Source organism: Leptonychotes weddellii, chromosome 13 (assembly GCF_054177405.1).
Source record: "Leptonychotes weddellii isolate Sample4059 chromosome 13, ASM5417740v2, whole genome shotgun sequence".
NCBI lineage: Eukaryota > Metazoa > Chordata > Mammalia > Carnivora > Phocidae > Leptonychotes > Leptonychotes weddellii.
Window position 1 is genome coordinate 43,804,439 of NC_138381.1, and position 17,010 is coordinate 43,821,448.

The following is a 17,010-nucleotide window of genomic DNA, read 5'->3' on the forward strand; positions in this document are numbered from 1 at the left end:
CCAACCACCCTCCTCACAGGATATTCAGGGGCCTTGTTCCAGATGCTCTAGCACGGGATCACTGGTCATCTCTCCTTCGTGACAGAGGGTTTGCTCATACATTTGTAATAGTTTTTTGAAGACTTCAAGTCATTTTTAAACCCCATCATCAAAACAAACTCACTTTTAAAAGACAATGAGCAATAGATACATCTGCTAATTTTCTCTAAGGATAAGGTTACCAAAAAAGTCCTGCAATGCTTGCCCTTGATTTTTGGCTAGCTGGAGTGCTCCTGTTCAAATGCAAGCCAGACCACACTGGTCCTCTGCTTGGCACCCTCCACGGCTCTCCTTGGGCTCACGATAAAGACAGACCTCATCACAATCCATCCTCCAGAACCTCTCCTCCTGTCTCCCTCTCTCTTCTCCTCCCATGCCAGCTCTCCTACGGTTCCTCAGGCATACCCCTCAGCCACGTTCCAGCCTGAGTGACTCTGCGGCTGCTGACCCCCCCCCCCCGCCAATGCCCTTCCCTGCTGGAACAGCACAGAGCTAGCTCCCTCAATCACCTCCTTCAGACCTCTGCCTTAAAGTCTCCCCACTGGGGTGCCTGGGTGGCTCAGTCTGTGAAGCACCCAACCCTTGATCTCAGCTCAGGTCATCTCAGGATCATGAGTTCAAACCCTGCACTGGGCTCCGTGCTGGGTGTGGAGCCTACTTAAAAAAAAAAGTCTCCCCGTCAGTGAGGCCTTGCCCCTCGCCCCCGCCTCCTCAGTGAGCCTGTAAGTCCTTGAAGCAGGATCTTTGTCACTTTGTTTATAGAAATATGCCATCACTTCAAACGGTCCCAGCACAGGGCAGGCGCCAGTCCCTGCAGAGGTACCGCTCCCCATTCCATGTAGTTACGGAACTACTTTATCGCGCACCTTCTGTCTGGATGCACATGTCTCCTTCCCCAGAAATGGCTTTTTATATACAGGCAGTTCAACGAAATGGACTCTGGCTGTTCCCATTCACCACGTGTCTTCCATCCTCCACGGTGAAGGGGCTTGGAAAATCCTGGGCCACTGCAGTGAGGCTATGCCGATACAAATCCAGTGTTCTAAAACACGACACTCACGCTGATCGCAACAGGGCAGACGGGACTGACCCTGGCTGGGTGTGAGAGTGATGCATTTCCCTCCTTGGGACAAGCTACATTGGCTCACTCTAGAGTTACAACACACTGCTAGGCTCTCTGGAAAACACTGTCCATCTAAATTCCAAGATACGTTTCACACGAACTCCTGAAGAGCCTTTATCCCGAACTGTAAATGATCATCGACCTCCATTACATTTGTGCCTGAGTTTAACCTCCCTGAGCTGGGCCTAGCATCTCCAGCTGCTGGGGAACTGAGGCACGTGGTCATCATCTGTAACACATTCCCCTCCTCCCCCTGCCTTTGGTCTCCCGCACGGCCCACAGTGAGGCTTGCTGGCTTTGGCTCTGCAGACGAGGCAACACGCTCAGGAGAATATGGCGTGCGATGCTCCTTCGAGCCCCGTTCAGGCAGACTGTGGTCGCTGCCTGCAGGTGCTCCAGCTTCACAATCCCCCAGAGACCGCTGGGCTGGGTGATAATAAGGAACAGCCTTAACATTTTGCCGAGATCAAGAAATGTCAGGTCTATGGCAGTCCGCTAATTTACTAACCTAGTTATTCCACCAGTACGGAGATGACGTTAACCTAACGTGACTCCTTCTCAGTGAAGTCACGTTGACAGCTAGCAACCTCCACTCTTTCTGAAAGCACGCGAACCATCTGTTTAACAGTCCTCTCCAGAGCTCTGCCAGCAACCCGCCTGAGGCATGCTTGCTAGCCTATGATGGTTAGAGCTCACCCTCTGCTACCACCTTGGTCTCTTTTTGACGTCTTTAAGGCAACATCTGCCTGGCATTCGACTTAAAACTTCTTTTATTCTCAGTGACATTTGAAAGATCATTTGCTGTTTCTAAGTTCTTCCCATTCCCTGGGATCTAGGCCCCAAAGACTAGCACTCACTTCAAAATGTAAGGCCTCTCTCCGTTGCCTTATTCCACAAGAAGTGGTATCTATTTACTGAACGCTGCGGGTGCCCAGCACGTTGCCTGGTTTAGAGTCGCCATCTCACAGTTGCGCATGCTGAAGAAGCGAAAACAAGGCCGGCGGCTGGCATCTGCTCTGTCCTTGTACCACCGACCCCAAGAAGTTTACCATCCCTTCCCCACTCCGCTTCTGAATGTGGTTTTAAAAGCCCCATGGCTATTGCTGGCATTTTATTTGATTGTGGCAAAATACATCTAGAACAGAAAACCGACCATTTAACCATTTTTCGGTGTAGATTCGCTGTCCTTAAGTACATGCACAACCCTGTGCAATCATCACCTTGCTCCCAGAACTTTTCCATTACCCCAAACAGAAACTCTGTCCCCCCTTCAACCAGTCCCTGGCAACTGCTTATCTACCACTGTCTCTATAGATTTACCTATCCTGGTTATTTTGTATGAATGGAATCGTATACTACGTAACCTTTTGTGTCTGGCCTCTTTCACTCAGCATGATGTTTTCAGGGTTCATACATACTGTAGCATGTTATCAGGACTTCACTCCTTAATTATGGCTGAATAATATTCCTTTGTACGGGTACACTGTATTTTGTTTATCCACTCATCTGCTGATGGGACACTTGGTTTGTTTCTACCTTTTGGCTATCTGTTCGAATTCCTCTTTTCGATTCTTTTAGGTATATACCTGGTGGTGGAATTGCTGGGTTATAGGATAATTGTATGTTTAACTTTTTGAGGAACTGCCAAACTGCTTTCCATACTGGCTGCACCATTTTACATTCCCACCAGCCATGTACGAGGGTGCCAATTTTTCTTTCATCAATCTTTACTTCACTCTGGACCTTAGGGCTCCTCAAACTATTCTTACAAGTTTACTTAAGCCATTCTTTTATTAGTCTTTGGCCTTTAGCTAATGGATTTTAAAAAGCAGAATTCAGTAGTTTTCTCCAAATCCACCATGACCTGCTGTCTGATAATATTTGGACTTTTACCTCCCACCTCTCCCTTTGATTACGAGAGCGAACTTTGCAATCTGATGCCTGGATCTGGATCCCACCCCCCACTCTCCAGCTGTGTGCTCCAGCTTCCTCCTTTGTTAACTGGGATGGTGAGTGTTTTCGTTTCCTATGGCTGCGGTAACAAATTACCACAAAGTCAGTGGCTTAAAACAACAGAGTTATTATCTTATAACTCTGGTGGTCAGAACTCTGAAATGGGTCTCGTGGGGCTATCATCGAGGGGTTAGAGCCGGTTCCCACTGAAGGCTCAAAGAAAGAATCTGTTTTCTTGCCTCTTCCAGCTTCTAGGGGAAGCCACAGTCGTTGGCTCATGTCCCCTTTCACCATCTTCAAAGCCAGCAATGGCGAGTTGAGTCTTTCTCACACCCTATCACTCTGACACTCTCCTGCCTCCCTCTTCCACCTTTAAGAACCCCAATGATTACCTGGGCAAACCCAGATAATCCAGGATAATTCTATTTCCAGGGTAACTGGTCAGCGACCTCAACTCCATCTGCAACCTCAACTCCCCCACGCCACGTGACCTAACATATTCACAGGTCCCAGGGATACGACATGGACGTCTCTGGGGGGCATCATTTTACCCAACACAATAATAGCAATACTTTCCTCTCAAGGTTGTTTCTAAATTCTTTCCCTTCCTCAAGATATATAGTTCCGAAGACTGAAAGCCACTTAAAAGATCTCTCTACTCACTTACCCAACAAATACCCACTGAGTTAATGAAACAAAGCATATAAAGTACTTAGAGCGTGGTACCCAGTAAGCACTCAATAAATGTTACCCATTATCACTTCATGATCCATGTATTTTATAATCCCTTTTGGCCATGTGGTTGCAGCCACAAGAATCCACTTCATAGTCTGAACATTCTGAGATCTGTCTTCCTAAAACCCAGCCAAGCACTGCTGCCTTTCACAACCATCAAGTCCAACACAACTTCCCCATCACCAACCTGTGTTGTGTTTGTGTTACAACAGAAGTGGAACCGGAGCATGGCGGCTCCCCTCATCACGTCCCCTGTGAGGAGATAAAGCACCACGCGGGGCTGGTCAAGAACTCATGATACCATCTGGTCCCAACGGTAGAGCCGAAGCTTCCATCACTGGGTCTCTAACCTGTGTCCAGGCCACAGCCTTCAGCCCCACCTGGCTCAAGGGTCTGCAACATGACCCCGAAACACGCTGAGCTTGGTGCTCTGAACTTTATCCCACACAGAGCCTTCCAGCAGGTCCCCAAGGCCAGCTGCACAGAATTCACTGATTTTGAAGAAGGTGAAGATAGGTTTTCCTTCAAGAAGATTCCATCCTCCATCAGAACCACACCTTTTATTTAAGGTGCTCACCTCTACTTCAGACGTCGTTGAGATTCCTCTAATGTCACAGAGAGAAGTGGGAGAACACGAAGCTAGCCGGGCCCCCAATGTTTGTTTCTAAGCCACTACCCCGACATTGCTGATCATTACGTCCACTTGAGTTTAATGCAAGTATTGTGTTTTATCACATTTGGTTCTCAGTTTTTATGATTTCTCTCCTTCCTGTCTTAAACCGTTTTTCATATTCACAGGTTGGGCACTGAGGCCCAGAACAGATGCTCCCCTCTCCTGGTGTCAGCTGCACTAGTCCTTGCTGAGCCTGGAGCCCCAACCCCCTTCCATGTTGGTGCCAGTGACACACACTCAGCAGGCCTGGGGACGGAGCAGCCTCCACTCTGAGGTCTTCAGGTCCAGAGCAGCAAGTGGGCGCCGGGTCCGGCCTGCAGTCTTGAGAGTCTGGTGTGTGCTAGTCGGAGATCACACGGACACTTGGGAGCTGGCATAGCCGTGAGTGGGAACCCCTGCGGGACTGGGCCTGGGGACTCTGCGGACCCCTTCTCAGTCTCCTTCCCCGGGTACAAGAGGCAGGATACCGGTACTCAGGGCATTCCATTTTCAGTCCAGACCTTCAAGCCCTTTAATGAGCCTTCGCTATAAAGCCTCATTCCTTCCCAACCCCGGCAGGCAAACCCAAGCTCGATCCTCACTGCAAGAACGCACCTTCTGGTGTGGTGCCGTGCACGTACCTCAGTATACCCAAAATGGCAGAATCGGAGACCCCTGCCCATGCACCTGCCCCTCCCTTCCAAGAGCACCACCAGGATCCCTCCTCCCCACCGCTGCTGGACTAGAGCTCATCCACGTGCCCCTCTATGAGGACAATTTCATGCCCGCTGCCCAGCTATGGTGGGGGTAATTCTTCCCTTTCTCAAAAGGCTGGGTCACATCCTCCCATTCATCGGCTCTTGACCACAATTTCCTTCTGTCAACTCAGAAACCGTATTTTCTTCCTGGTGTCCTCTCAAGTTCTTTCATCTATCTAAGGACAATCCAGCCTTGCCAATAACCCGAGGAAGAAAGGAGAGCACCTCTCACCTGGGCAGAGACAACTGACTGTGGCACAGCCCACAGCCTGTGGTTCCCAGAGCAGCGTTTAGCAAGCTTTCCTGCCCTAAATTCCAGTTCTCAGATCTTCAGATAAGCTAATAATCCTTCCTGGCTCCCTCTGAAAATTCCCCAGCAAAACTGCAAGCCACTGCATGCTTTCTGGACTGTTTACGCTGTTCCTGGGTCAAGGGTGTGCTGGGAAGGCCGCGGCTCTGTCCTGTACGCTGGCAATCCCATCGGCCCAAATGTCTTAGTAGCTACATCCTCTCACTCCCGCACCAGGCCAGGTGCCCAGCTGCCTCTGCATCCTCCACAGCATCAGCACCACCAGAGGTGGGGAAGCCCACTAATCTGGCCCACTTCTTTGGCTTTGTCTTGATTTGATTTGGGAATTAAAGGCTATCAATGTTTATTTTATGGTTAAGGAGATTATGACAAGAACACAAATGTAAATAAATGATGAGTAATTATAGTAAAAATGGCATGAGTGAGGTTTCAGTTCAGTAAGAGCCTCAAAAGAAAAATAAAACAGGGTGGTTCAGGGAATAAGGCACAATAACTGTGAGAGTGAGACTAAGTGAGAGAAATTCAGAGTATTCTCTTTAACAGATGACAGCTGGGTACATTTTAACCAAAAACTCTGTATTTAAAATAGGAATATACACCGACTACACAAACCCTCGTTAATGAGGGAGCTCAGTTCTGCTATTCTGAAACCACTCAAAAGCTGTAAAATTATGTTCTTTATTTCAATCGGTTTAAAACATAGGTATTAACTTCAAGAAAACAAGTCTTTAAAAATTGTAATCGTTAGTGTTATCTTTCGGGTCGTAGAGCGTTATTTTATACCAGATTACAGACAGGTACGCTGGGCCTCAGTCAGTCCATGCGTCTAACTCAAGACTTTTGAGCAATCTTCATTTGATATGGATTAGCGATTATCAGTGGGGGCTATATGGGCTTCTGTAAATCCGGAGGCACTAAAACAAAATGGTCTTTGTGGAAGGACCTCTGCTCTGGGGTGGTGTCTCTGACTCTCCCGCTAATGGGAAACCACTCAGCAGGTCACAGGTCAGTGGGGAGGAGCCATCACTAAAGGGTACAGAGCATCAGGGACCCTGAGAGGTCTTGGAGCTGTGTTCCTGCGCTGCCGTCAGGCTGCCGTGAATAGACTCATTAGCCCTTCAGACAGAAGCATGCCCATGACAAGGACCGATCTATTCGTCGCCAGGAGTTTTAATATCAGGGTTACACAAATTTCATTCACGGTCATTTTCATTTAATAGCACTTTCCAAAAGAGCAATGGAAGAGCGGGAGAAACACGTGTTCCAGATGTCAGCAGGCCCAGGAGTCCGAATCGGCGCCCAAAAACCACCTGCTGGCAAAGCTGCCATCCTGCTCTCCTGAAGAGTCATCAAAGCTAGCACCAAAACCAAGTTCAGGCACACACTAGTGGAGTATTTACGGACCAGAGCATACAGCCTTAGTGAAAAAAAGGAAGTAACATGCAACAAAGCAGAAAAAGGAAAAAAAAAAACAAAAATGCTTTTCTGTTTGGTTTTCTACAAAAATGTATTTGAGTGCTATTAAATAGTCCATTTGTAGTCAGCCTGAAAACCTCACCGAATATTTGGCCGCTATTGGGAGCATCATTTTCTACAGACTTCTCTGGGTGATTCTAGTGGGAGTGGGATGGAAACTGTCTGTTTGGGAAGGTTCTGTGAGGTTCTGCTGTCAGCAGCGTGGGCTTCTCTGGCCAGGCCAACAGTCCCCTCCTCCCATCGTCACTGGACCCACCCTCCCGCAGGGAGGCTGGCGGGGCAGTTCTCGCTATAGTCTGATACCTGCCGTTCCTGGTATCGTGCTGCCGCATGTTCTTGATAAAATGAATCTTCTTAAAGTTCTTTGGTCTGGGCGAACCTGAGAGAGTTCGACATCTGAAAAATAAAGTCATTTCAAAAACACGGTCAGTTGCCCACAGGACAGCTGAGACATCTCCACACAAAGACAGGAAGGAAGACCAGACAAATGGTTTGAATCACCCCGAGGATAATGAGGACAATACGGCTGGAAGGGAGGAAGCTTTAAAAAAAAAAAAACCCAACGAAAGACAACTTCCTTGATAATCCTGATAATCATTTATATGGGTCTCTGGAAAGCCAGCTAATGAAAACTATTGTCCTCACAGTTACAATAACATAACCTACATGGATTCCAAAGACATTATTCTTTCTTGTCATCTTAAAAAGAATCCTCCTGTATCAACACCGGTAACGGGAACAGAAAACTGTAAATTTAAAGAATTTACAGGGGGAAGAAAAACACTGGAAAATTTAGTTTAAAGGCAATGCCAGATCATTTTTCTTCCATAGCAGGACTCTGGCCTGAACCACCTGGACAGCTGCTTCAGTGCTTAACTTGACTACGCCTGGAAGTCACGGCTTTACTTGGAACGAGCCGCTGTTTTCTTTCTTTCCTTTTTTCCCCAAGATACATTTTTAAATGAACATTTGTTGAACGGACTGGGATTCAAATTACTTTTTTCCTGGAATATATGACACTGCTTGCCCTACAGGACTAACAGAACACACCACAGGCTAGAAAGATCTTGTCTGTATTTTTTTCCAAGTTACCTGGCAAATTCTAAAGTTATACAACTGCAACAGTAAGAAAAAGGGCAAGAAAAAAAAATCAACAAATAAAGAGTCTGAAGTTTGGTCTTGTCTTGAGAAAGGGAGCTGTGAGGTCTCTGGGTTTTTGCTACCAATTTTTTTGTCTACTTAAACCTTTCTGACCACTGGCGCCAAGGACTGGCTCCTGCCACGGGGTGTGGGTACTTAGGACCTTAAGTTTCGAAGAGGGAGTTTTGGAACAGCAGTGCCTGGCTTCCCAAAGCCACACTGAGCTCTGGGGTAGGGCCACCACCCGAGTTCAGTCAGTTCTGAAGTTTGAGGCTTCTGGTAAGATTAACAAGATGACCCAACAAGGAGGTACAGCTGAGGGCAGGTGGGCCGTGGGGGCATGCTGGGGTACAGGACTGGGAAACGGGCAAGGTCACAGACCTGCACAGCGATTCCAAGGGCCCAGCTCAAGGGAAACTGGGTGAAGTCCCTGGCCCAGACGTCAGGTGTATGTTCCCTCAAGCCCCCTTACCCACCCTCTAATAAAGACCCAGTTTTCCGAGAAGCCATTCCCTGGGAGTGCTAAGAATGAATTTTTTTTTTTCCCTACTTGGAAAAAAAAAAAACATACTGAAGTGAATGAGTGCAGGCTAAAGCAAAGACATGGTATCAGGTATCTGGCAGCTTTCATTGGGAAAACGGGGCTCCCCAGTCCTTGGGTCTAGAGGAGGGAAAGCCCCCCTTCATGTCCACCACATCCATGGACCATGCAGAACCCATGTGGCCCTGTAAGACACTTCACAGCAGCAACCACAGTCCTACCTGCCTCTAGCCCCAAACTCACCAACTCTGCCACCCTGACCTATCACTAGTAATATTTCAGATCCCTCGGGCCTTGTTGTGAGGATTAAATGTAATGACATATACAAGAGATTCATAAACTGTCAAGTGACACACTCAAATACAAGCATTCACATTCATACACGTGTATATACATGTAAATATTTGTATACAAATCTCAGTATTGTGATTATTAACAGACCATTAGCTACAAAGCATGCATATTTTGTTATTATTTGCTTCCTATATTCTTAAAATTGTAGCTGTCACCAAGGGTCCTGAATTCTTGGTTTTAGAATCTTTTAAAGACCTTTATTTAGTCAATGTTTCCTGTGGCCTTCAGGCAGGGTTTGAAGAGACAGCACCCATCAATCCCCCTTCCCACTCCAAGCTTCCAAACTCAGATTTAGCCTTACCGAGGTTCAAGGGCATGGAGCCTCACTCTGCCTTCTTGGGGCAGCTCTCTGGAAGCAGACCCAGGACCCCAAACTGCCTCAGTTCTACCTCCAAAATGACTGAGTCTGCAGGCCACCCAAGGTCCCCAAATGTCTCTCACAAACAATGCAGAAGGTTCTAGAGACATGTAGCCACTGGAGAGAAGAGAATCTCTGAAAGCATAAGGCTATGCTTCCACTGGTTTCTGGTTAGGGCCAAGTGTCCAAAAGTGTCCTCACACCCTTACCCTGCTTCCCCTCAAACAGCAGAGCTTCCTGAGCCAGCCAGCAAGAGGACAGTGGGCCAAGAGCTGGACTGTGATGGGTTAGTAGGTACTCCTGCCCCCAGCAGCCCGAAGCTGGTACAAATCCCAGCCCAGAGGAGGGAAGACCTGAGTTTCTCTCTGCCTCCTGTGCCGTTACCCTTCAGGTTTGAGCACAAATATTCCCTGGCCTTCTGCTAGAACTGGAAGTTGGCAAAAGGGCCACAGGGGATTGTTGGCACTCACAGGGGGAGGAGGAGGTACCGGTAATCACTGAATGGTGCAGCAGCCAACACCCATCAACCCAGACAGGCCCGAAAACAGAGGCAGGTGGAGATGGCTGGCACATTCGCCACCACCAAACTGAGGATTTTCTGGACACCTCGTAGCAACGTCCCGTCTCCTTAATACTAGGATACCAGGTCACCACTGGGCAGGTGGACAACTCCTTAGTCTAAAGGCTCTCATTATGAATGCTTAACTCCTGGAGTTCTAGGCAGGTGCAGGGCACTAACTTACTAGCAAACTGTGATGTGCAAGAGAAACATGAGACTTTAAAAAAGAATGTATCAGCACCCAATTATAAGGGCATATGCTACTAATCTAGCCCCTCCTTTAGCAAGTTGTTTGTTGTCTTGCATTTTTTAAAGCAATCAACTAAACCACCAGGGAATCTAAGAAATGTTTTAAAAGAGAACTGTGGCATTGGCAACCATTGCCAAGGAAACTGGAAGACGGAGCACTCAGCTTGTGACAGGTTAAGCAAAGAACGAATTAATTTCAGTATCCATTTAAAAACATACATCTTAAGTAATGCAAAATTAAATTAGGATAGAATTAAATTAAAAACTAATTTAATGAAAGATTAGCTCTTTCTTGTTAGCACTGATTACAGCATACACTTAATTATGCAAAAGGTTTTTAATAGATGCTTTGCAGCCATTTGTTCAATGTGCTGAGTTTAAAAACAAGCTGGGCTAATAGCCTTCCGCCCCCACAGTTCCCAAAACACTTCAGTATCATTACTGGTACATTCATTTCACAAAATTGGGAGCTGGAAAGGACCTCAGAGAGCAGTCAATTTGCCCTCCCATTTTACAGATGGGAAAACTGAGGCCCCAGAGAAGCTAAATAAAATGTCTAAAGCCATGTAACCAGTTAGTAGAAGAATCAAACCAAGAATTCAGGCCTCCAGACTCCCAAATGAATATCCCTTCTGCTATGCCATGCTAATTTTATTTCCTAGGAATAAGTACATTTCTAAGTTAGTTAGTTGTTACTTTTAATTCTATTATAGTTCCATACAGCGTTACATTAGTTTCAAGTGTACAATATGGTCATTCAACAATTCTGTACATCACCCAGTGCTCATCCTTTCTAAGTAAATATTAAAACTTTTTTTTTTTTTTAAAGTCTATTAGGGAAAATAAAGCCTTCCCAAACTGCCCAGATTCCCTTGGTTTCAGACTTGTTTTTTAAATTTTATATTTACAGAAGATTTGTTGGAAATTAAGTATAGTATTCTGTAAGTAAGAGTTGGATAAGTTATAACTAAGGCAGATAAGCCCTTTTTACTGTGCTCATCTGTAGCATCGGGCGACTGAAGGGTAGAGAGCAGAGGATCAGCCTGGGTGGATTCTGGGAGGAGGGTACAGAGGTGACCACGCAGCACGTGACCAGACACACAGCAGGTAGTTCCTCCTCGCCCTTCTCCTCTCCACCCCCCTTTAACCACCTGAATCCCTGAGGACAGAGTAACATATTTTTTACCTGGTTTTCCTTGACTCACAGCTACCACACTGCTTTAACTGACGCCTCTCACAGTCTCTCAAACACCAGGAGCTTTTTAGTCCTATTCATTGATTTCCCCATTTGTGGCAAGAGTGACCTTACCTGCTCCAATGCCAAAGCCGCTCAAAGCCACCTGAGAACATTTTTCCTCCACTTTCGAGGATAACTCTGGACTCCAGCCAGCTCCCTAAGTGGACTTTTTGTGCAGCTTTTTGTAGGACTACCAAAGAAACAGCCTTCTCCCAATATTTAATAGTAAGGGATAGAAGAACACCCGCACCTAAGCCACATTAATCACACAGCCACACGCCATTCACCCTAAGATGGTCCCAGGGATTACGTACGTTTTCAAAAAGACTTCAAAAGTGGAAATCGGACTGGTTGGCCCTGACTTTGTCTTTGGAATGACATCAGCTGCAAGACTCAGTCACCCAATATTCTCGATCAGATCCGCCGCCTGTCTACGCTCCACCTTCCATCCAGATGGTCTGTGGACAGGACTAACCTGGGAGTAAAGCCCAAGGTGGGGAATGGGCGGGCTCCAGGGGGAGAGAAGCCTCGGTCCACAGCAGCACTCTCTTAAGCTCAAAAGAGGAGCCCACACTCCCGAGTCCTGGCGAGGGGCCACAGCACGAGGTGCGCAGACGTGGATACCGGAAGCTGGTCGAGCCAATGGGAGCGTACGTTTTCCCGCGGGCCTCCCTTGGCGCAACCCGCGCGCATGCCCTGTGAAGCCACGGCGCATGCCCTGTGAAGCCACGGCGCATGCCCTGTGAAGCATCCGCGTCCCAACCTGGCTCGGTTCTTTCTGCAGGAGGAGCACCCCGCAACCAGCCCAGCTGAGCCGCTGTGAAGACTGAAGGAGATGTGCTGTGTGAATACGGTCTCCTCCGCTCAAGGAAGGTTAGGGGAGACTAAGGCACAGATGGGGGTCGGCGGTGAGGTCCAGGATGAGAGCAAGGAAAGCTGCCGGAGGCACGGCACAGCTCAGCAACTGCTGTCACCCAAACACCTTGCGAGCACCTTTCCAATCCCAATGGAGAAATCACTTTCAGCCCCAAGGAAGCCCTCACAGCTATCCTAATTGAGTTTCCCCAGCAACTGGTGATGGAGTCATGTGGGCACCTGCTAATGAAATCCAGGATTGTGATCACTGTGTCACTGCACCTAAGAAAGCTGGGACAATGATAGGCAGCAAGCAGCAGCTTTGACACTGAAAAGGAAACAGCATCCAAATCCACCATGCAAACTGGGCTTTCCCAATACATAATTGAGATTTAATACTGCTCTAGTGGTCCTCAGGCTTGGGGTTTCCAAACTATGAGTCTGAGATCAGGCCATCATTTAAAAAATTTAATTCTGTAGATCAAGGACTTAAAAAAAAAAAATCAAACTTTGGCTGTCATATTGTACTGCAGGCCATTTACATACACATAAATACACCAATAAAAACTTACCTCCGTAGAGGGGCATTCTCCTCAATATCTTCCAGGGTCTCCAAGGATGACCTCTGGGAGATGAGGCGACGTCTGCAGAAAGAGGGAAGAAAATCTAGAAGTTAAAAACCTCATTGTAAAATGGATCAGGCATTTCTGTAAATCTAAAACTGTTCTAAAAAATAAAGTCTATTAAAAAGAAAAAAAAAAAAAAAAGACTGGACAAAAGCTGTCTTTAAGAGGCTGCCATTTTCCCAGCCTGCACCCTGAATGCCAGGCCCACCTTGCCTTGCTGAATTCTGAGCATTCTCTCTGGTTAATAGTGCCACTTTATGTTGATCCTTTTACGCAGCAATTTTCTCAAAAAAGACAAGATGCCTCTTATTTAACTTGGAAACTGTGTTCAGTTTTTCTAAAGCATTAGATAATACTGTTAATTATTCAAATACCCCCTGGTCTGAACCAGGTTAACTGATAAATATTAAATTTTAAAATCGTATTAAATAAAATCTCAAAATCATTAGGATGCAATAAAAAAGTTATGGTCTCTGGATGACCATGATTTCAAAAGCAACTACAAATGAGGAAGACATTACTCCTTTGGGAAAGTTTCTCAGAGACCAGTAAGAATAGACACCAGGGCATGATTAGACAAAACATGGACTCTTTGGGGCTGCTAAAGAATTGCAAACCACCAGCCAAAACCTCCTGAATCTAGTTTCTTTTGCCAGATTAAAAGAAGAACAGGTCCTAGTTAACTGAGAATATCTGTTATAGGGACCAGGGTGGTGTGCAGAGGCTCGTAACTTTACAATCAATCCATTTGAACGAAGACCATCATTTCATAGTAAATGGTTTGGCTGAGGAAGTAGAAAAAAATCCGATTGGGTTTCTAATCTTGAAAAAAGGGGACTATAATGTGAAGGATAAGCCTATTTCATATTACATTTGATAAAATTAGGCTAAAGACATGCAATTATAACCATGTTCTAATTTGTCCTAAAGAAAAACAACAACAAAATAAAATGAGTGTTCTTTCTTTTGTTTTGTGTGTACTTTTTCTGACCAACTACCCTGGAACCTTTTGCTTTATGTTTTACTTTTAATAAGACAACCAGAAAGGTCATTTTTGCAAACGATTCAAGGGCTTCATCAATTTTCTAAGTGCCTTTCTTAATCTTGATATCAATTCCTTTCCAAAAGAGTCATCACACCCCTTCTTCTTTGCTCTTCAGTGGTAAACTGGTATTCTCTCAGACCTTCACTTGTCAGTGTGGGAGTACCAAGAGATTCTATAACATTACCTCCAGCGTCTTCATGACACACTGGACCTTTTGCAAGATCTGCAATGTCCCTCTGCACTTAACTAACATTGAATTTCCATTTCCATAATATTCCCAGATTTCTAATAGCCAGACCTGAGGCAATGGCTGTGGGGAGACATTGGTCTTACCTGAGAGGGGTGCATGGGGGCCCAAGGGGGTGGGAACTGATTTTACAGGTGGTGATTTTATAGGTGGCCAATTCATTAGTAAGTAGGGCTGTCCTGCGCAGCCCTATAACTCCAGGGACTCGGCTACACCAGGACCCCTGTGACAGCCCCTTGCAGCTGTGGCTTTGAAATGACCAGGCCATCAGTTGAAGCACAGCCCTTCCAGGTACAGAGTCCCACGCTGGAATAGGGCAAATGCTCAGTCAGTCACACTCCCACCCGTCACAGTTCCTAGGGATCGGGGCCCCCACGGTCCCCATCAAGAGGCAGGTGCAATTCCACAAGCACCACGCATGCTGAGTCAAACAAATTCAGATTTCAGTCCTGGGGTTCAGAGGCTTTGGAGTCTTAGAAAAACTCCTTGATCGTTGAGCCTCAATTTCCTCATCTATGAAACTAGAAAAGGAGAATAAGAAACAGAGACAGATTCCCTGGCACAGGGCAAAAAATGATCAGTAGCTCCTGGGTTTTTGACAACACTCCAGTTCCCCCCACTGAGGCTGCACCCTCACCTGACACCTCCTCCACCACCCCCTCATTCTGGCTCAACGGACTGGGATCAGCCTGGCTGTCCTAGCTCTGGCCCCTCCTCCAACCCCAGCCAGTAGCAAGGTCACCCCAAAATGGCTTATGCCTGAGCCCACCTGAAGCACATGCTCCTTCGACACCTACACCCTCTAAGAAGAACTTCGTGCCACCTTCGCGGATGCACTGGCCACCTGTAAAATTAGTACCCCCAGGCCTCCTCCAGCATTTGGGGCTGCCTCCCCGCCCCTCCAAGAACAGTGTGGCTGGCACTCCAGCTGCAAATGCCAAGTGAATCCCATGATGAACACACAAGGCCCTGGCATGTAGCCTGGGACCCCACAGGCTCTCATCCAACACTCAGACCAGGGTGTTCACCCTGGAAAAATAGGTCCATTCACAAAAGCACATAATCTGACAATTTCCCTATCAAAAAGCTGTATCCAGCTCTTCCTACACCAGAAAAGAAAGGTGCTTATTTGGAAAACAACCAAATTTGAGGAGCACCTGGCTGGCTCAGTCAGTAGAGCATGCAACTCTTGACCTCGGAGTTGTGAGTTCAAGCCCCACGCTGGGTGTAGAGATTACTTAAAAATAAAATCTTACGGAGTGCCTGGGTGGCTCAGTCAGTTGCGTGTCTGACTCTTGATTTTGGCTCAGGTCATGATCTCGGGGTTGTGGGATCAAGCCCTACATCTAGCACAGTGCTTAGCTCAGAGTCTGCTTCTCCCTCTCCCCCTCCCCCCACTCATTTGCACTCTCTCTCTAATAAATAAATAAATAAAATCTTACAAAAAAATAAAAGTAATCTGTATGCCCAAGGTGGGGCTTGAACTCACAACCCTGAGATCAAGAGTCACATGCTCTACTGACTGAGCCAGCCAGGTGCCCAGGATTTGTTTTCTAAAAGCCAGTACCAGGGATGCCTGGGTGACTCAGTCAGTTAAGCGTCTGCCTTCGGCTCAGGTCATGATCCCAGGGTCCTGGGATCGAGCCCCGCATCGGGCTCCCTGCTACGCGGGAAGCCTGCTTCTTCCCTCTCCCACTCCCCTTGCTTGTGTTCCCTCTCTCGCTGTGTCTCTCTCAATCAAATAAAATTTTTTAAAAATCTTAAAAAAAAAAAATAATAAGCCAGTACATCTGGGACGCCTGGGTGGCTCAGTCAGTTGAGTGTCTGCCTTCAGCTCAGGTCATGATCCCGGGGTTCTGGGATCGAGTGTCATATCAGGCTCCCTGCTCAGCTGGGAACCTACTTCTCCCTGCAGTCCTGCCTCATAAACGAAGTCCATTACTATGCGAAGTCCTCATCATTGGGCACAGTTAACAAGCACAGGTGTTTCCATGTTTAAATGACTGACAATACATAGCTTTCTTATTAAGCAAGCAGACATTAAGTAAGAGCCCAAGCATTACGTGTCAACATCATCAAATGGGAAGAGGCCGTGACTGGTCCTTCAATTGAGTCATCAGGCTTCCCTGCCTTGTCTGATGGTTACGATTTGGGCCTTTCCACACTGTCGCTGAATACTCTTGAGGCCAATGTGGCTCACATTCAATGACTATACACACCAGCTTCCCTAAAGCCCCCAGACTCATTTGAGAATATTATCTTTTGAAAGCTGGACTCTTGTCTAGACAAGTAAGTCCTAATCCGTGACAAGACTGCTTATCTGGATACATCTACCTGGACCAAATTAATCCACTTACCATCAGGGCTGATGGTTCATTGCAGAGCAAGTCACTGTGTGCTCCTGAGACTCAGGGCTGGTTATAATGAATCCACTTAGCTAAAACTTAAGGAAAGGTCACTGGAAGAAGAGAGGGGAAAAAATCACATGGAAAAACATGTGCCTGGGGTAACAGGGGACTGGACGAGGCAAGACCCAGGGCCAGTATTTGGAAAGTATCTTTTAGGCACGAAAGTGTCAGCACAGTAACAATGAGTAACTATCCACACAAGCTGACGGGGGTAGGGCAGCTGCCCCGCCATCCGAAAGGCCTCCTGGCCATAGCTCTTGTCAGCCCAGTCGGCAGCAATGCTGGGGACCCGAGGAGAGTGAGGGGCAAAGTAGGAGCTCTGCCCGGGGCATCTTCATCAGAGCT

The 17,010-nt window shown here is 46.9% G+C and overlaps 1 protein-coding gene across 2 annotated transcripts in view; it reads right to left on the minus strand.

The window, feature by feature from the left end:
* Positions 1-17,010, minus strand: part of CABLES1 (Cdk5 and Abl enzyme substrate 1) — a 110,415-nt gene that overhangs the window by 49,571 nt on the left and 43,834 nt on the right. For both annotated transcript variants that reach the window (XM_081801510.1, XM_081801509.1), the window contains exons 2-3: positions 12,912-12,983; positions 7,350-7,442 (exon numbers count right to left, since the gene is read on the minus strand). In XM_081801510.1, the coding sequence (XP_081657636.1) occupies positions 7,350-7,442; positions 12,912-12,983 (165 nt within the window). The remainder of the gene's footprint in view (positions 1-7,349; positions 7,443-12,911; positions 12,984-17,010) is intronic.